At 41.9% G+C, this 15,470-nt stretch overlaps 1 protein-coding gene across 3 annotated transcripts in view; it reads left to right on the forward strand.

Annotated features, from left to right (window-relative positions):
- Positions 1 to 13,159, forward strand: part of PIBF1 (progesterone immunomodulatory binding factor 1) — a 136,586-nt gene extending 123,427 nt beyond the window's left edge. For all 3 annotated transcript variants that reach the window (XM_054974064.1, XM_054974065.1, XM_054974066.1), the window contains 2 exons: positions 9,277 to 9,450; positions 12,953 to 13,159. In XM_054974064.1, coding sequence (XP_054830039.1) covers positions 9,277 to 9,450; positions 12,953 to 13,009 — 231 coding nt within the window. In that variant the 3' untranslated portion in view covers positions 13,010 to 13,159. The remainder of the gene's footprint in view (positions 1 to 9,276; positions 9,451 to 12,952) is intronic.
- The last annotated feature ends 2,311 nt before the right edge of the window (positions 13,160 to 15,470 follow it).

A 15,470-nucleotide genomic window follows, 5' to 3' on the forward strand; every position in this document is an offset into this window, starting at 1 on the left:
AGCCTTTCCCACCGAAACGGCACTGGGAGGCGACGCCCCCAACCCTCCAGTTCATTTTTAGCCATTTCTAATACACGTGGCTGTATAACATTATCTTTTCCCCGTCACTTATTACATTATTTTCAAAATTATTGTTGGGGACTGTAGAGGTTGAACCAGGAAGTTATGGCCCCAACGCTGGGATATGGCTTCGTGTGAACTTACCTAAGGTGGTCGCATGCACAGAGCCCTCTGCAGCTCATCCTGGCATACACACCTCCCTCCCTGGCCCACAATCATGCTCATTTGAAAATATAATTTATAATTTATTCACCTTCAAACATTTCAAAGGAGATAAAATGCACTCCACCAATAATCTGTACTCCTATTAAGGAATTATATGGAATGAAAACTTGTAAGAATTTGCTACTCGTTGAAACCTCAGTTGTGAAGTTACCCAAAGCTTTTAAAAAATGCATCTGTGTTAGAAAGGCCCTCCCCCTTAAGATCCAGAGTTGGACCCAGACAAAATTGGCAGTGTCCGCTGATTCTCCCTTTCTGCTGCAGACTCCCTTTTATGTCATTCCTTGGGGGTCCCCTATCCACCAGGAGAAGCATTTGTGGAGCTCAGTGGGCTGAATCTGGAGGCAGGAAAGTTCCGTTGTGCTGCTGATACAAAATTTAATTAGGATCCAACCCCCAGATATGAACCTTGGAGATGCATTTGGATCTGGTGCACCTCTTGGAAGACCCAGATATTGGCAGAGGCCGAGGGTGCTAAAGCGAGTTCTCTGTATGCACCCTTTTCCTATATACAAAAGGGACACTGACATAATAATGAATTCCCCAAGAGGGTATAGTTTAGACTACTGTAACATGCTCTGAGACTGCCTCTGATAAGTGCTTGGCTGCCAGAGTACCATACTTCAAGGACAATCCATCTGAAGACAAGGCCTTTCTACAAGTGGCTCTGAAAACTACAGAACTTCCTTCGCTAGAGAAATTCACCCTGCTCCTTCTTTACTAGTTTCAGGCAACAGACAAAAACATTTTTGTCCTGGGATGTGTTTGGCATTTGAGATCTGCTTTTTTTCTTAGGTTTAGCACTTGTTGGTCTGCTATGTTTTAAAAAAAAGTCCACGCAGGTTAAAATGCTCTGAGTGTTTCCCTTTTTAAGGTTTGATTTGCGTACATTTATTCTCTTGCTTTAAAACAGTCTCATCTGGTCACTGTAAATGAGCATTGCTGAAACATGATCACGTTACAGGCTGTACAGGTGATTGAGTCACTAATGGCATAGCCCATATTGTCAGAGCCTGTGACGGTGTTACTTGAGGGAATATGGAGTTTATAGCAAACACTCATGCTTGAGTTTTCACTTCCACAGGGTGGTCCATTGAGGCTGGTGAGTAGTTGCTTGATATCGGGAGCTGTGTGTAAGCAAGGAAAGGCCTATGACCCCCGTGGCATTTAAAAAGTAAGGATCATCTTCCTGCAGAGGCTGTAGATCCCTGATAATGAACTACAGAGGTTTTAGCTATAAGCTGTAAGTGACAACCGGTTGTGTCCTCTTGAGTCTGTGCTATAAGAACATAACTCTTTGGCAGCTGTCTAGCCTCATCAGTTTCACTCTTCACTTCCCTCTGGTAGAATACCTTAGTTTTAAGGATGCTTGACATCTAGTCTGTAGGTGCTTGTCCTACTCAAGGCAAATGCGGTTGTGTATCAGTGGATGGCTGTAAACAGTGAATTACACGGAGTGTTCTGGGCGGTAGCTGGAAACACGTAGGTTAAGTGTGGTAGATTTATTGTCATTAGCCATAGGCCATCATAAAATTAAAAAATACAAAAAAAAACCTCTCAGTTACATCCAGCATCATAGTTAGAAAAATTAAAATAAACTGTACAAGGAATCGTACCGGTCATAAGGACACCCCATTCGGAGACTCCTTGGACTTGATCTTCCTGGCTGCTAATACAAATTGTGAAACTCTATAGGATACATGACTGTCACTGTCTGCTAACAGGAACACAATTTTCTCAGTTTCTGAGTATGCGGCTATGGCAGGCAAAATTGTGGCCAGACATTTAATTCTGGGTGTATTAATTTAATTCAGGGTTAAGTGCAGCAACCCATCAGTTTCCAGTATAAAGTGGAGCTTGTATGTCCATCATGTATTTTGTAAAAGGCCAGTTCCCAACCAGGATCCCATTTTGTGTCTGTTGTGCAGCAAACAGAAAATGCCTGAAGATGTGCTAATCTACCCCTACATGTAGTTTTTTAAATCGCTTGAAAAGTTCCCTGTGGAATTCTTCAGTAGAGTCTGAAGATAGAGGTCCATATAGAATAGTGTTAAAAGAGCTGCTCCTCGGCCTCCTTTTTAAAAACAGATTTGTAATCGCCACCTTTGTCGACTTCTTGACAAGTACATCAGAGTTGTTTTTGAAGTGCCGATGGTCTTATGTTCTTCAAGGATAGATCACAGGGCAAATGATGCTACTTTTCCACATTTCTTGCTTGAGCAAGATAACAACAACAACAACAACATTCGATTTATATACCACCCTTCAGGACAACTTAACGCCCACTCAGAGCAGTTTACAAAAGACGTTATTATTATTCTCACGACAATCTCCCTGTAAGGTGGGTGGGGCTGAGAGAGCTCTGAGAAGCTGTGACTGACCCAAGGTCATCCAGCTGGCTTCAAGCGGAGGAGTGGGGAATCAAACCCGGCTCTCCAGATTAGAGTCCTGCCACTCTTAACCACTACACCAAACTGCCAGAGGAGCTTAAAGTATTAATGTAGTCTGCAATTTTGACTATTGGGGGGAGTGAATGAATAGCCTTTGTCCTGAAGGTTTGAAAAGATGAGTGCTGTATGTTCCTACCCTAATAGAAAGATGGTGCAGTGGAAATATTTCTTCAGGCAGAGACAAAAGAAATAACCCTCTGGTCATAGGACAGAGGAAGAGTCACTGACACACACTCCCAGATAGTTTTGGCTTCTTCCCCTCATTGAGACTCAAGGTGGACTCCATTGAAGTCAAAGACTGAAAATGACCACACTTGAGGCAAAATGGACTGGAAGGGAGAGTGAATTAGCAAGAAGAATTGGCATGGAAACATTTAGCCCTGTTTTGTCCACCAATTATCCACTAAAAATCCCCTCTCATATATGGTTTGGAATATGAGTTTGTGAAGTAACATGTAGTTCCCTGGATAGGCAGCATAAAATGTCTCTAAATAAATAAATAACACCCCCTTGTCAGGCATGAGTTTCCTTTGGTTACCCTTGCCACGGATATCAAACCCTGGTTCAGCATCTCAACTGCTCCCTGGAATTCGGCGGAAATGAAAGACAGCTGGTCTTTGTACTGATTACTACAGCCCAGTTCTCCAGTCAACCTCCAGAAGTTTTATGTAGATGTTAAAAAGCATGGAGACCAGATGGAATTTCATAGAACGCCACTAGTTTTAAGCAATGGAAGTGGCAACGGTATTATATTATTATTAGAAATTATCTTAAGAAAGGATCGGTATTCCTGTCCCTCCAGCCAAGCAACTCAGAAGGATACAATGGTAAATGACACTGAAAGTCACTGAAAACTTCAAAAGGAGCAACAGAGATGTTAAGTTTGCAATCTTATGTTTCTACTCCGGGACAAAAACTAAATGGAGAAGGATTTAGAGAATTGGTTTCACCCAAGAGTCCCCGGAGCTGAGATATTACAATACACTCTAGGACCTTGCACAGAAATAGGGATTAAAACGAGCTGTTTTCCATAACAGCGGGATCCAATGATCAGGTGTGGTTCTGCAACTGCCTATTTTAAAACTGTGAGGACCACACCCTAGCTCAAGGTATTCTTAACTTCTTCCTTCATCTACTTGGCTAACACCTTTCTGGCTGGCTGGCTGCCTGAATAGGCATGTATCCAGAACCATTGTGGATATTACATCTCCAGGGATTTTGTTCCCATCAAGTTGACCAAACTGAGAAATGTCCATCCAAAGCAGGACAAGTGGAATCCCTAATTCCACCCAATGTGAACTTGTAATTCACATTCCTTCCAAGTTGGACCAGATGGTTTTATCTGACTGGAAAACTAGTCATGCTGGGTTCCTCGACTTCTCCTTAAAGCCCAAGATATAAAGTGATCCTAGCCACTTGGAATGGCTCTCCTGGGTACCAGGCTTACAGGGAAAGTAAAAAGGAAAGCTTTCTTCACTGCCATTACTACCAAAGAGGCTTTAAGATGTTGTAGGCTTTAAGATGTGCTCTTGTTTGGTGAAATTAGCCACAATCCTTCTATCATTCTTAGTTCAGCAATTGTTCCTGCCATTTCATCGTCTGAAGCTCTCATTATATCTTATGCTTGTTTAATTATTATTTATATTGGCATTCATCACAATAGCTATATTGAAGATTCACCAGAATTTATGTATGCAGGCTGCATACTCGTGGTTGACGACTGCTCCCGTGCAGGAAGGGAGGGGCTTGGCATCTGACATGGTGGCCAACCCCATGCCAATTGCAGAAGTTGCACGCACACCGAGGCCCCCTTCCCTAGTCCCATTGCATCCCCTGTGCCTTTCCTCGCATTCCAGCTCAAACCACTTCCCCACAGAATCCGTTCGCTTGCAGATTATTGAAGCTATAATTTATTCCTGATTCCCCATGTGCTGAGCAGAGCTGGTGGATCAGGGAACCGAATAACAGCGTTAGACAATGAGAAATAGCTGAAGGGGTACACACGCTCGCCTCGTTTGTTCTGCACATGGTTCACTTCAATAAAAGTCAACAACTGTGTTTATAAGTGGTATGTAATGAAGAGATCAAAAAGGAGAATGGTTGGAGTTGACAGTCTGTGGGACCTGCGCTTGCTTCATCTACTCCGTCTCTGTCCCGCCACATAAGGATTAGGGCAAAACGCAAAGCGTGTGGCTACAGTGACTAAACCCTGTTTTGTCAAATCTCCCCTCATCCTTGGCCACTGAAAGCTATTAAAACCAAAAGATCTTGCATCATTTCCAAACAAAGGCTAGAAGTTTGTTAGTTAGACTACTCCTTGAAATGTATGCAAGAATAGATCACAATCTATGGAAAGAATAGATCACAATCTTCTACTGTTTTCTTTAAAAGGGTTTTAAGAATGGAAACTGCTCGTACTTTTCCCCAACGTTGCTGAAGGTTGAACGTTAAGACACAGTGCTGGTTTAGGAAGTTTAAACTGTTTTTCTGGTAGGCCAGTCTCTTTCTCTTTCTCTCTCTCTCTCTGCTGCCCGGAATTTGGCCTCCCTCCAGAAGATAGGACCAAGTAAATGCTTAAGTATTGCTTTGTCTTATCTGAAACTTAAAACTCTTCATCATTCCGAGAATTTCTCACCATTGTCACTTCATGGAGTGCAATTTCAACACAAGGTGCAGCAAAACTCTGCTGATTCCCAGAGATAACGAATAGAAAAATATTACCTTCAAGTGAGCCCTGCATCCCAACCCTCAACCTGTTTATTTGAAAGGTAATTAGCCCTGTTTCAGTAGCACTTTCTTCCAAGTAGGTAGGGAATGGATCTCTGCCTGGGTCCTATAAAGATGAAGCACGTGCTTGTAATATAATTGTCCCAAGTTATTTTCATCGAGAAATTTGGTCTATGCATTGCTTTGGCAACATCTTTGCAGAGTTTACAACTTTCAGCAACATGTTGGTATCAGCTATGCAGCCTTTTGAAACAGCTGCTCTGCAGTTGAGCTGTTTTAGCATGCCACTGCACATGGTTGAATTATGCAAATAGTTACAATATTAAATGACTGAGCAATAAGAAGAATTTACCCAGCAGATTGAAATGGTTTGGTGTACTTTTAAGGATTGGGATTGCAGTACAAGGAGCTCATAACTGAAATATTGGACATTAATTTTATAGATATCATCATTGCTACAACAAAGCCTGCTTGGTATTTTTACCATTTGCAGTATTATAGAACTGCTTATAAGCGGTAGTGTATGAAGAATGGCACGCTTTCATCTTTTAAGGCACTTGTCATTATTGTCACCCACACAATGTATAAATCAAGGGGAAGATTAAGTAAAAAATTAAGTAATTGGCTGATTTTACGTTTTTGTAAAGCTGCACTGATCTCTTTGCTTGCCGTCTTCTGGCATTAAACTGTGGGTGTTCGGGATGCATGAATGCTTGGTGAATCCAGGCTTCCATTCATTTCCTTGAAGGCCAAATACCACATGTGGAGGTGATGAAGTGACAGACCAACCCTCAAATGAACCTAGCAGGAGCAGTCATGCGGGCTTTAGTCATTGCCCCTGAATGCTAGGTCCAGAGAAGTTAGCCATGTTCGTCTGCAGTTGCAAAACAGTGAAGAGTCCAGTAGCGCTTTTAAGACTAACCAACATTATTGTAGCATAAGCTTCCGAGAACCACAGCTCTCTTCATCAGATGCATGGAGGGTATGAATAAAGTTGGTTAGTCTTAAAAGTGCTACTGGACTGTTTACTATTTTACACAATGCTAGGAAGCCATCACCATTCTTACTCCTCTAAGGAGAAACGTTTCTGCTTCTTTATAATGTCTGAGTGTTGGGACCCCTTAACTTGTTCCATAGCTTCAGATCTGGAGTATTTTCTTCACCATTGTACTCTGGAGTCAGCGTGTCCCGGCAGCCTTGGTGTCGCATACCGTTGTTGATGACCCCTCTCACTTTTAGCATAAAGCAATACTTTCACGGCCTTATCCTCTTGCACTCCACTTGCCAATCCCAATTTCTCCATCCAGATTTCAGTGGAATCTTCATTTGTTTCTTTTGCAACTCATGAAATGCCCTGTTGAACCTTTGGCAACATGTGACCTCTGTCTTGTGGCATTGAAAATAGCATTTTTGGTAGCCATAAATTCAGCCGGACGAGCCAGTGAACTCTTCACCCTGTACTTGGTCTCCCTATATCCCCGCTATGGAGAAATGGCAGTACTCTGGCCAGAGTACTTACTTTAAATGGTTTCCATGTTTCAGCTGAACGAGGAACTTAACCTGCTGACAACCTTCCCAAATCCGTTGGCAAGTAGAAAGATCTCTGCATTCCTTAGTTGTCCAGAGGACTCTAGCCTTTTGTATCAGCAGGATGGCCTCCTACATAAAGTACTCTAGCTTATTGGTTTGTAATGATAATATATGGACGAGCCAACATGTTTCCTCCCAGAATCCGAGCCACTGGATCGCATCAGTGATTAAACTGTGCTGTGAACTAGCACATCACTGCCTGTACCAGTGGTTAGTGCACACTTGACTAAGACCATTGCTGTTTCCATAGCCTTTTACAGAGGTCTGCCTCCCCAGCCCAGCCCCAGAGCCCTTTAGAGCAGTTACTTAAGCTCTGGATGTAAGAGCCAGCCCAGATCCACAGCCTTTGGTGGCAGTGCTCGATGCCCCCTTCTCCTGACTTCACCTCTTCCCACTACCAGGTACATGAGTTTGAGCAGACGTGCCTGTACAGAGACCATGAGGAAGAGAAGGTGGCTTACTTGTAACTGATGTTCATTAAGCAGCCTTCTGAGCAGTCGCTCAGCTCACCTTCCTCCCCTGCAGAAGCTGATTTTTACGCCTGCAGCATCATTCCGGGAAAGAACGGAGCAACAAAGCACAGCTGCACCCCATAAGTGCTCCTCTCTTTGAGCTAAGTGGAGGTGGTGCGACAATGGTTGGCTTTAGTCCTAGGAGGTTCCAAGTGCAGCACTCGTAGGTAAGACTGCACAGGCTGACTGCTCAAAGGAATCTTGAGTTATAGGTCAGCAACCTGCTCTTCTTAAATGATTTTGATCCGATTAGCGGAAGTCAACATATTTTACACTGAACCAATAGGCAGTGATGCGCGAGACCTAAAAATAATGTTCAGTTGTCATTTTCCCCAGTCTCATACATTCTGATTTAATTATTGTCAAGTGGTAACAATATAGGGACAGAGACTTCAAAGTCTGGATGTTAGGAGAGCATCACTGCATGAAGTTAGATCTTACATTCCCCATACGTTTGATCTCAGAATGCTAATGTCTGCCAAAAGTTCTTGGGTCTCATCAAATATAAGCATAGGGAAATGTACTCCCATCTGCCCAACGGCAACTGATTCCGCAGAGACTTTTTACTGCAACTTAATCCAGGTAATGAATTCCCTTGGTATTCCACATTTCTCTGGAGCATGAAATAGATATTGGCCAAGATCCACACCCATGTACAAGCAGAAAGAACTTTCACTTACTGGGACTGGGTAACTGCCTTTGGTTTTGGGCTACACTCCTTCACAGCAAGCGGCTTACCACTCTGGAAGATTCTCTTACCTTCAAGGACAAACTTTCCAGGAGGGACAAGTAGGGCCAACATGGAGGAAGCTACACAGTTCTTTGGATCCTCCTAGCTATGGCTACGAGAGCTTTTTCAGCATCTTATGGTAGTATAGCCACATCTTAAAATGCTTTGCCACTGCAGCGGTTATCTTAGAAGCGAAAAGCCTTACGTTGGTTTTTACGGCTATTGTACTAATTTTGCTATTACGGTGGCTGTGATGGTAAAATCTAAGCAATAATGTGAACACCGTGGAATATTTTACCGTAAACAACTTCATGTTTCGTGTAAACCAGCCAAAGATGCAAGGAAAGTTACTTTTTGTTAAACTAAAAGGTTATTTAATTGTATGTGAATGCCTGTTCCGGCATGTGTTTGCACAATCTTTTCATCTTTCCCCCCAGCTTTCTCTTCCTTTTCAGATACTGTTTTCCTTTTTAAAGTGATGCTAACCTCATTTACGCTTTACTGCAGCTTTCCCAGTGTATGTGTTTTCTGTCTGCTGCATGTTTTTCCTGCTTTCTGGAAATAATGAAGCTTTAAAAAACTGCCTTTGTAAGACATGCTCTCTTATCCAAGCCATCTGACTGTCATTTGTAAGCATACAGATTGGATTAAGTGAGTGCTCTTTCTTTTCAAAACAAGCCATTAAAAAGAAGGCCTTTAAAAAATACAGCAGTGGAAGTGGAAAAGGCATTTGTGGGATGCTTCACAATGTTCCGTAAATCATTTTCTATTATGCCAGTTCAGAAATAACGATCTTCTATTTATATAAATCATGTGTGTGTGTTTTGTTTTATTGCTTCCTTCATGAAGTGATTTCTAATAAGTAATCAGACTAAAAAAAGATAGCTATCTTAATTACAGAGCAATGATCCTTTCTATGTATTTCTGTTTGGTGTGAGCGGAGAATGTGACTAGTATTTGAGAATTATGGGTTTGTTGTTTCTAGGAACTTGCTGCGATGAAGCAGATGTTGATTAATCTTCATGGTCAACCCCATGGAGACAATTTACCTCAGAAAAGGGTTAAAAATCAGCCCGCAAAAGCTCGTTCAGGTTCATCGGTCAATTTGCCTTTAGAGCGGGAGGCAGAAAATGTGTTTGTGCCTAAACCAACATTGTTTGTAAGTACAATATATTTTTAAATGTTTTGCTTAGATCATGACAACCCAGCATTGTATAGCAGAGTGTATTGGAACAGAAAGACTTAAGGATAAAGTGAGGAAAAGAACATTAATAGGCTTTGTTGGACCCACATTAGGGGAAAGGGCAGGGTATAAATTAAGTCAATAAATAAGTTCAAATCCATGCTCCGCCATCCATCACAGTGGACCAATCACTCTTTCTCAGTCCAACCTACCTCACATAATTATTATGAAGATAAAATTGGGGATGGCGGGGGGGGGGAGAGATTCATGTATGTTGCCAATTCTTGGGTCTTACCATTTTCCTAAAGCAAAATATTTGATATTCACAACCAGAAACAGGATGCAATATCACAGTAGACATTACTAGGTAGTTTCATTATCAGTGCCTAAGTAAAATCATATCAAAATAATTGTAGTATATTACGGAAAAACAGAAACGTGCCACTTGAACACACAGTATTATTCACACAACATATACTTGTATTTGCTTCACACGAGGAATTTCTTTCTTCTGTGCCGAATGCTCCATAAACGTTGACACAGAATAAATACAAATAAGTCATCTTCACTGTGTGAGCAGGTGGCACAAAGTCTGAAATCACGGCATGCTTCCCTAGCATGTTTTTGTGGAGATAGATCCATTGGTGTCTTCCATAAATGGGAAGGCATTATGGGATTCAATTTATTAGAAGATACGTATGAGCTTGTGTGGATCCCCAAAGGCCATGAGCTGTCTTCTGTCCGTATAACCTCTTTTTTGTGTGGGTTCTCTGGGGCTAATTTAGGAACCAAAGTTGCAACACAAATGCAAGTTAAGAAAATTTCTTTAAACCAAACCTTTCAACAATCAGAACAATATAACTATTTTTTTAATCACAGTGCAACAAAGAACAGAAACTTGCAGCCAATAATGTCTTTAAGTTCAGCCACTAACTGGTTGTCTTTTGAAACCACTTCAGGGTAAACAAGGTTCAACTTTTCGGGTCCCACCAATGCCAGAGTCCTTTGCTACAGTCTTCTTGATTATGGAACAAACTGGAACCCAGGCTTCTGCCTTCAGCTTGGGAATTACAGCCCTTCAAATAATAATATGATTCCAGTAATAATACCAAACTAAACATAATGCACATAAACCACTTTTACTCACTATTTTTCTACACAATATGTTTCCAACTTCCTTATTCAAGGTAATAAGAGCACATAATGTTTTATCAAGCTCCTTTGCAACCACCTTCTTCTGTTCAGCTGCTTAGCTCCAGGCACTGACTCCGCCCTACTGAGCTAAACCAACTAGCTCATGGGGGTTACTTCAGCTTTGTCAAAAATGAGGCAACACACCAGAACTGTGAAGTGTGCCCTTTTTGCCTGCTTTCTTTACAATGCCAACTCTATCAGTCAGTGTTTCCCAACCTTTTTCTATGGAGGAACCCCTAAATTAATAATTCCAAGGAACCCCTACTTATGAAAATGTTTACAGGGAACTCAATTCAATTACTGCTAAATTTATTTGTAAAGAACTGCTTTACATGTGTGTGTGAGAGAGAGACAGAGAGAACATTTCATTACCTTATTAACTACTATATTTCAAGATATATGTGTGAGTTTTACAGTATTTCAAAACTTTATTTAGTTATTCCAAGATTACTCATGGAACACCTGACAATGTCCTAAGGAACCCCACGGTTCCGTGGAACCTGGTTGGGAAACGCTGCTTTAAGTTAAGCACCACACTGTGGTCCAGCCAGTTCACAACTCCTCACCTCTACCTGTTCACACCTCAATGCAAGGGCAGTTTTCCAAGTCTGAGCACTTCTCTAAGTTTTCTAAGCTCCTGTCTTGGTCCCTGCATCCTTGCTGCAGGGGTAAGCCAGGGGTTTCACTATTTGAACATGAGGATATACCAAAAATTCAACTTGCACTAAGTGTCTTGGGAGAAGTTAAACATTGGGAGAAGTTAAACAACCAAACAGCCAAACAAAAAACCCTGTGATTGGAAATTATTTTGCAAATACAAATATAAACAGAAGAACGGTATCTGCTGAAACTGATAATGTATCTTGGATACAGTGAGGATGTCACGAATAACAAACATCCATGTGTTTTGTTTTGTTTTTTTAATCAAGCATTCATTGTACTAGGGAACAAAACCAAGTGGGTGTTGTGTCATACTAACCTCACCTGCATGGTATGGCCCCATTCAATGGTAAATGGAGGGTTTATGGCTGCAAAATCTTGAAATGCTTTGAAGAATATGCAAGGAGATCTTGGGGCGGGGAGCTGGGGGGTGGAATCTGTTGAACACTACTACCCAGACGAAAAGGCTGGCAACAGCTATCTTTTGTGATTTTTTGGTGCAGGCCCACTTGGTGTATTTTTCTGCTTTTAGCACCACAAAGAAAAAGAGTGGTAGTATATATATATATGTTATTTTATGTAACAGGCACCACTACATTTGAAGCATTATTTCCCAGTTGTTTTTATTATGCAGTTATTGTCTAGTAGGTCTGTATATTTCAGTTTGGTGTAGTGGTTAAGAGTGCAGGATTCTAATCTGGAGAACCAAGTTTGATTCCCCATGCCTCCATGTAAAGCCAGCTGGGTGACCTTGGGCTAGTTACAGTTCTCTGGAGCTCTCTCAGCCCCACCCACCTCACAGGGTGTTTTGTTGTGGGGATAACATACTTTGTAAACCGCTCTGAGTGGGCATTAAGTTGTCCTGAAGGGCGGTATATAAATCAAATATTATTATATTTCATCTTGACTGTAATTCCCACTCAATTTTTCCATGGTAATTTCCCCATAGTCATACTCTGTACATGAATTATAACACTCAGTACAGAATTCAGGGTACTCCCTGAAAGCTAGGAGAGAGAACAGGAGGTCAGCTTAGATTTCTGCAACAGGAAGTCTGTTTCAAAGACTGTTGTCACTGTTCAGGCTTTCTACTACTGAACAGTCTAGTTCCCGTGGACTAGCAGGTTGCTTCTTCCCCAGCTGAATGTGTGGCTTGCAATGGACCAGCACTTATAGTGTCAGTCCCCCACAAATTGAGTGTCTAGAGCATCTCAAGGCTGTAAAAATAAGTGTGAAAGTGGAATTAATGCTTGGCAAAATCTCTGGTGAGGCTGAACATGTACAGGGGAAGGGGTCTCATTGCCTTGTACAGTTCTTAGACACCTCCATGTCCAGCAGAATAAATTATTTAAAAATTAGTAAATATTTGCAAGCGTGCCTCATTTATTCAGTTTGTACATGTTTCAGAGTACATCTTTTCTGGATATAGATCTCGGATTACTTCGAATAAAGTTATGTGCTGAGTATGGATGTTAGTCATACCTTTTTGAGTAATGTTATTTGAATTGTCGCAGGGTTGTCACACCATTAGAAATAGCAAAATGGTATCCGAAGAAATGTTAGGCAAGCGGCACACTGCTGCTTGTTGCTTTACTCATCTCAAATGTATTTTTAATTTTAACAGACAAACGAAGCACCACCACCATGGTCCAAGAAGGAGAAGCAGAAAAAAACACAGTAGTTCAGTTACTCAAACAAGTTAGCGTTGGTTGTAATCATGTCATGAACACTTTTTAACTAAATACTTAAACAGCATTGATGTCTGATTTTGTCATTTTACTGTCCTTGATGTAAACGGCATTAACTGCTGGAAAATAAAGCCATAAATAAACCACTTTGTCATATCTGGTCATTACACCTGTGCTGTAAAGAAAAATTACGGACTGCACCGTGATCTTTAAGATTCATAACTTAATCTGTGTGCTTAGATGTTGGCACATGAAGACCTCTGAATATATAATATTCAACAGTCTGTTGTATTTCAACTTTTTTTACGTACTGGGATTCAAGTCCTCTTCCTTTTCCCTGCCTTCTGGGAACGCAAGCCTTCCTTTAATGCATACTACAAACCTGCCTTCTAAGGGTCAGACTAGACAGGGCGGCATCCTTGTGGCCATCGAAAGGATGACATTACCATTTTAAAGGAATTTAAAAATGCCACGAGGGCCCAATCCACATCAGGCCTGCAATGCCACACTCTTGTTCCCACACCCACACATACCTTTCAAGTGCCAAACAGCCATACGGGAGGGCAGCCGTTTGAGTATTTGATATGGCGCAGGGAGGAACAGCAACTCGGCATGCCTTGCTGCAGGCCCGAACAGGTTCAGAGCCTAGCAGCATTTTTAAATGACTTTAAAATGGCAGTGATGGCCACAAGGACCCTCGGATATCTAGTCAAGCCCTAAGAAAACAATCAGCGTTAGGTGATACGGTCGAGTTTAGCTGCAAAGGCGGCTTCCGCACTTTCTGTTGAGTATTAAAACTTTGATCCATCCAGGACATCCCCCACTCCTCCAGAGCTACAATGGTAAACACAGACTAAATGCAGCTTTTCCATCACGTTGCCTCCATGCTTGGGAATGTACAACAAATAGTATAATCAAAACAGCATTCATACAAACAGTGCAATAAAAAATGGATTACAGAAGCAGAGAATGCGCTGGACAAACTCTGCAATACATGCAATAAATCAAGACTGCAAAACTTGAAGAACAAAGCAACAAAAACAGTACAAGGAGCAAGGCAGTGAAAACTGCCTAAATTTTTACAGACGGTGGGTTGGAGCCAGAATAAATTGCAATTTCCATCCGGTTCTCTTTCCCCCTGCAGACCCTTCTTATGCTATTCGTCAGGGTCTCCATACCCCAGGAGTAGCATTTCATGGAGGGCTGTGGTGCGAGGACAGTTCTTTTCTGCTGATGGAAAATTTAGTCTGGACCATACTCAATAGCTCCAGTCCTGTTCCCTTTATAAGAATGCCCCCAACAACAGTCGTCTTGTAGCCAGTTATCAATGGAGTCTTCAAGGCAGACGAACCGTCTTTATAGTCGTAGGCTTTCATACTGACACTCTCTTTAAAATACCGATCAGCAACTGCACTTCAAGGATACTTAAGTTTTAACCAATTTTGATTTAAAATGTTCAGCTCTCTGTCTGATCCAACAAACTGTTCCTTTGTGTATTGCGCAAGCTGAAGGTCCCCCCCCCCTCTTCCAAGGAAAAGGGGAACGATTTTTACTCCTAAAGACATTAAAATTCTTTTGTTACTGACCACGCTTTAGATTCCTGAGAACAGGCCCAATCACATTAAGACAGCCAAACTTGTAAGAAGTCTTGGAAATTCTTATTGGGGATAAATAAAAAGTATTCAAACTATTGATACTCCACCCTGCATAAACTTAAGGCAGCTGACAATGCAAACAGTAGGTTGCAAGGACACAAAGCAGCAACGCAGCGCACAAATGAAAAACCAAGCCAAATCTGTCACAACAATGTGATTCATTCTAGTTCTTCTTTCCATTGTGGTTACTGCATCTTAAAACCTGAGCCTGCTTTACCTGCCTACCCATCTTCTGCATGTATACCTTGCCCGCACTAGTTTTTCCTTTCCCATCAGCTGGAGCAGAGGGTGGGGAGGGCATGAAAAAAGGACTTCATGCATATAAATCAAATGTTGTTCATGTATTGATTGGATAGCCTGCAAAAAATGCCTGCTTGCATCAGGCGTGAATCTCAACTGTGTATTTTTGACAAAGGTAGGTAAATCTAGGCTGTGTTTAAATCCAGGGCTTTTTTTCTGGGAAAAGAGGTGGCGGAACTCAGTGGTGGAACTCAGGACCACACAATAACATCACTTTGGGTCAGCTGGAACAAGGGGAGTTTTTAAAAGTTTAAATCACCCTTGGCAAAAATGGTCACATGGCCAGTGGCCCCGCCCCCTGATCTCCAGACGGAGGGGAGTTTAGATTGCCCTCCGAGCTGCTCCAGCAGCACAGAGGGCAATCTAAACTCCCCTCTGTTTGGAGATCGGGGGCGGGGCCACCGGCCATGTGACCATTTTCAAGAGGTGCCAGAACTCCGTTCCGCTGCGTTCCCGCTGAAAAAAAGCCCTGAAATCAATAAGCAAGCTTTAAAATTCT

The sequence above is a fragment of the Eublepharis macularius genome, chromosome 3, assembly GCF_028583425.1.
Source record: "Eublepharis macularius isolate TG4126 chromosome 3, MPM_Emac_v1.0, whole genome shotgun sequence".
Classification (NCBI taxonomy): Eukaryota; Metazoa; Chordata; class Lepidosauria; order Squamata; family Eublepharidae; genus Eublepharis; species Eublepharis macularius.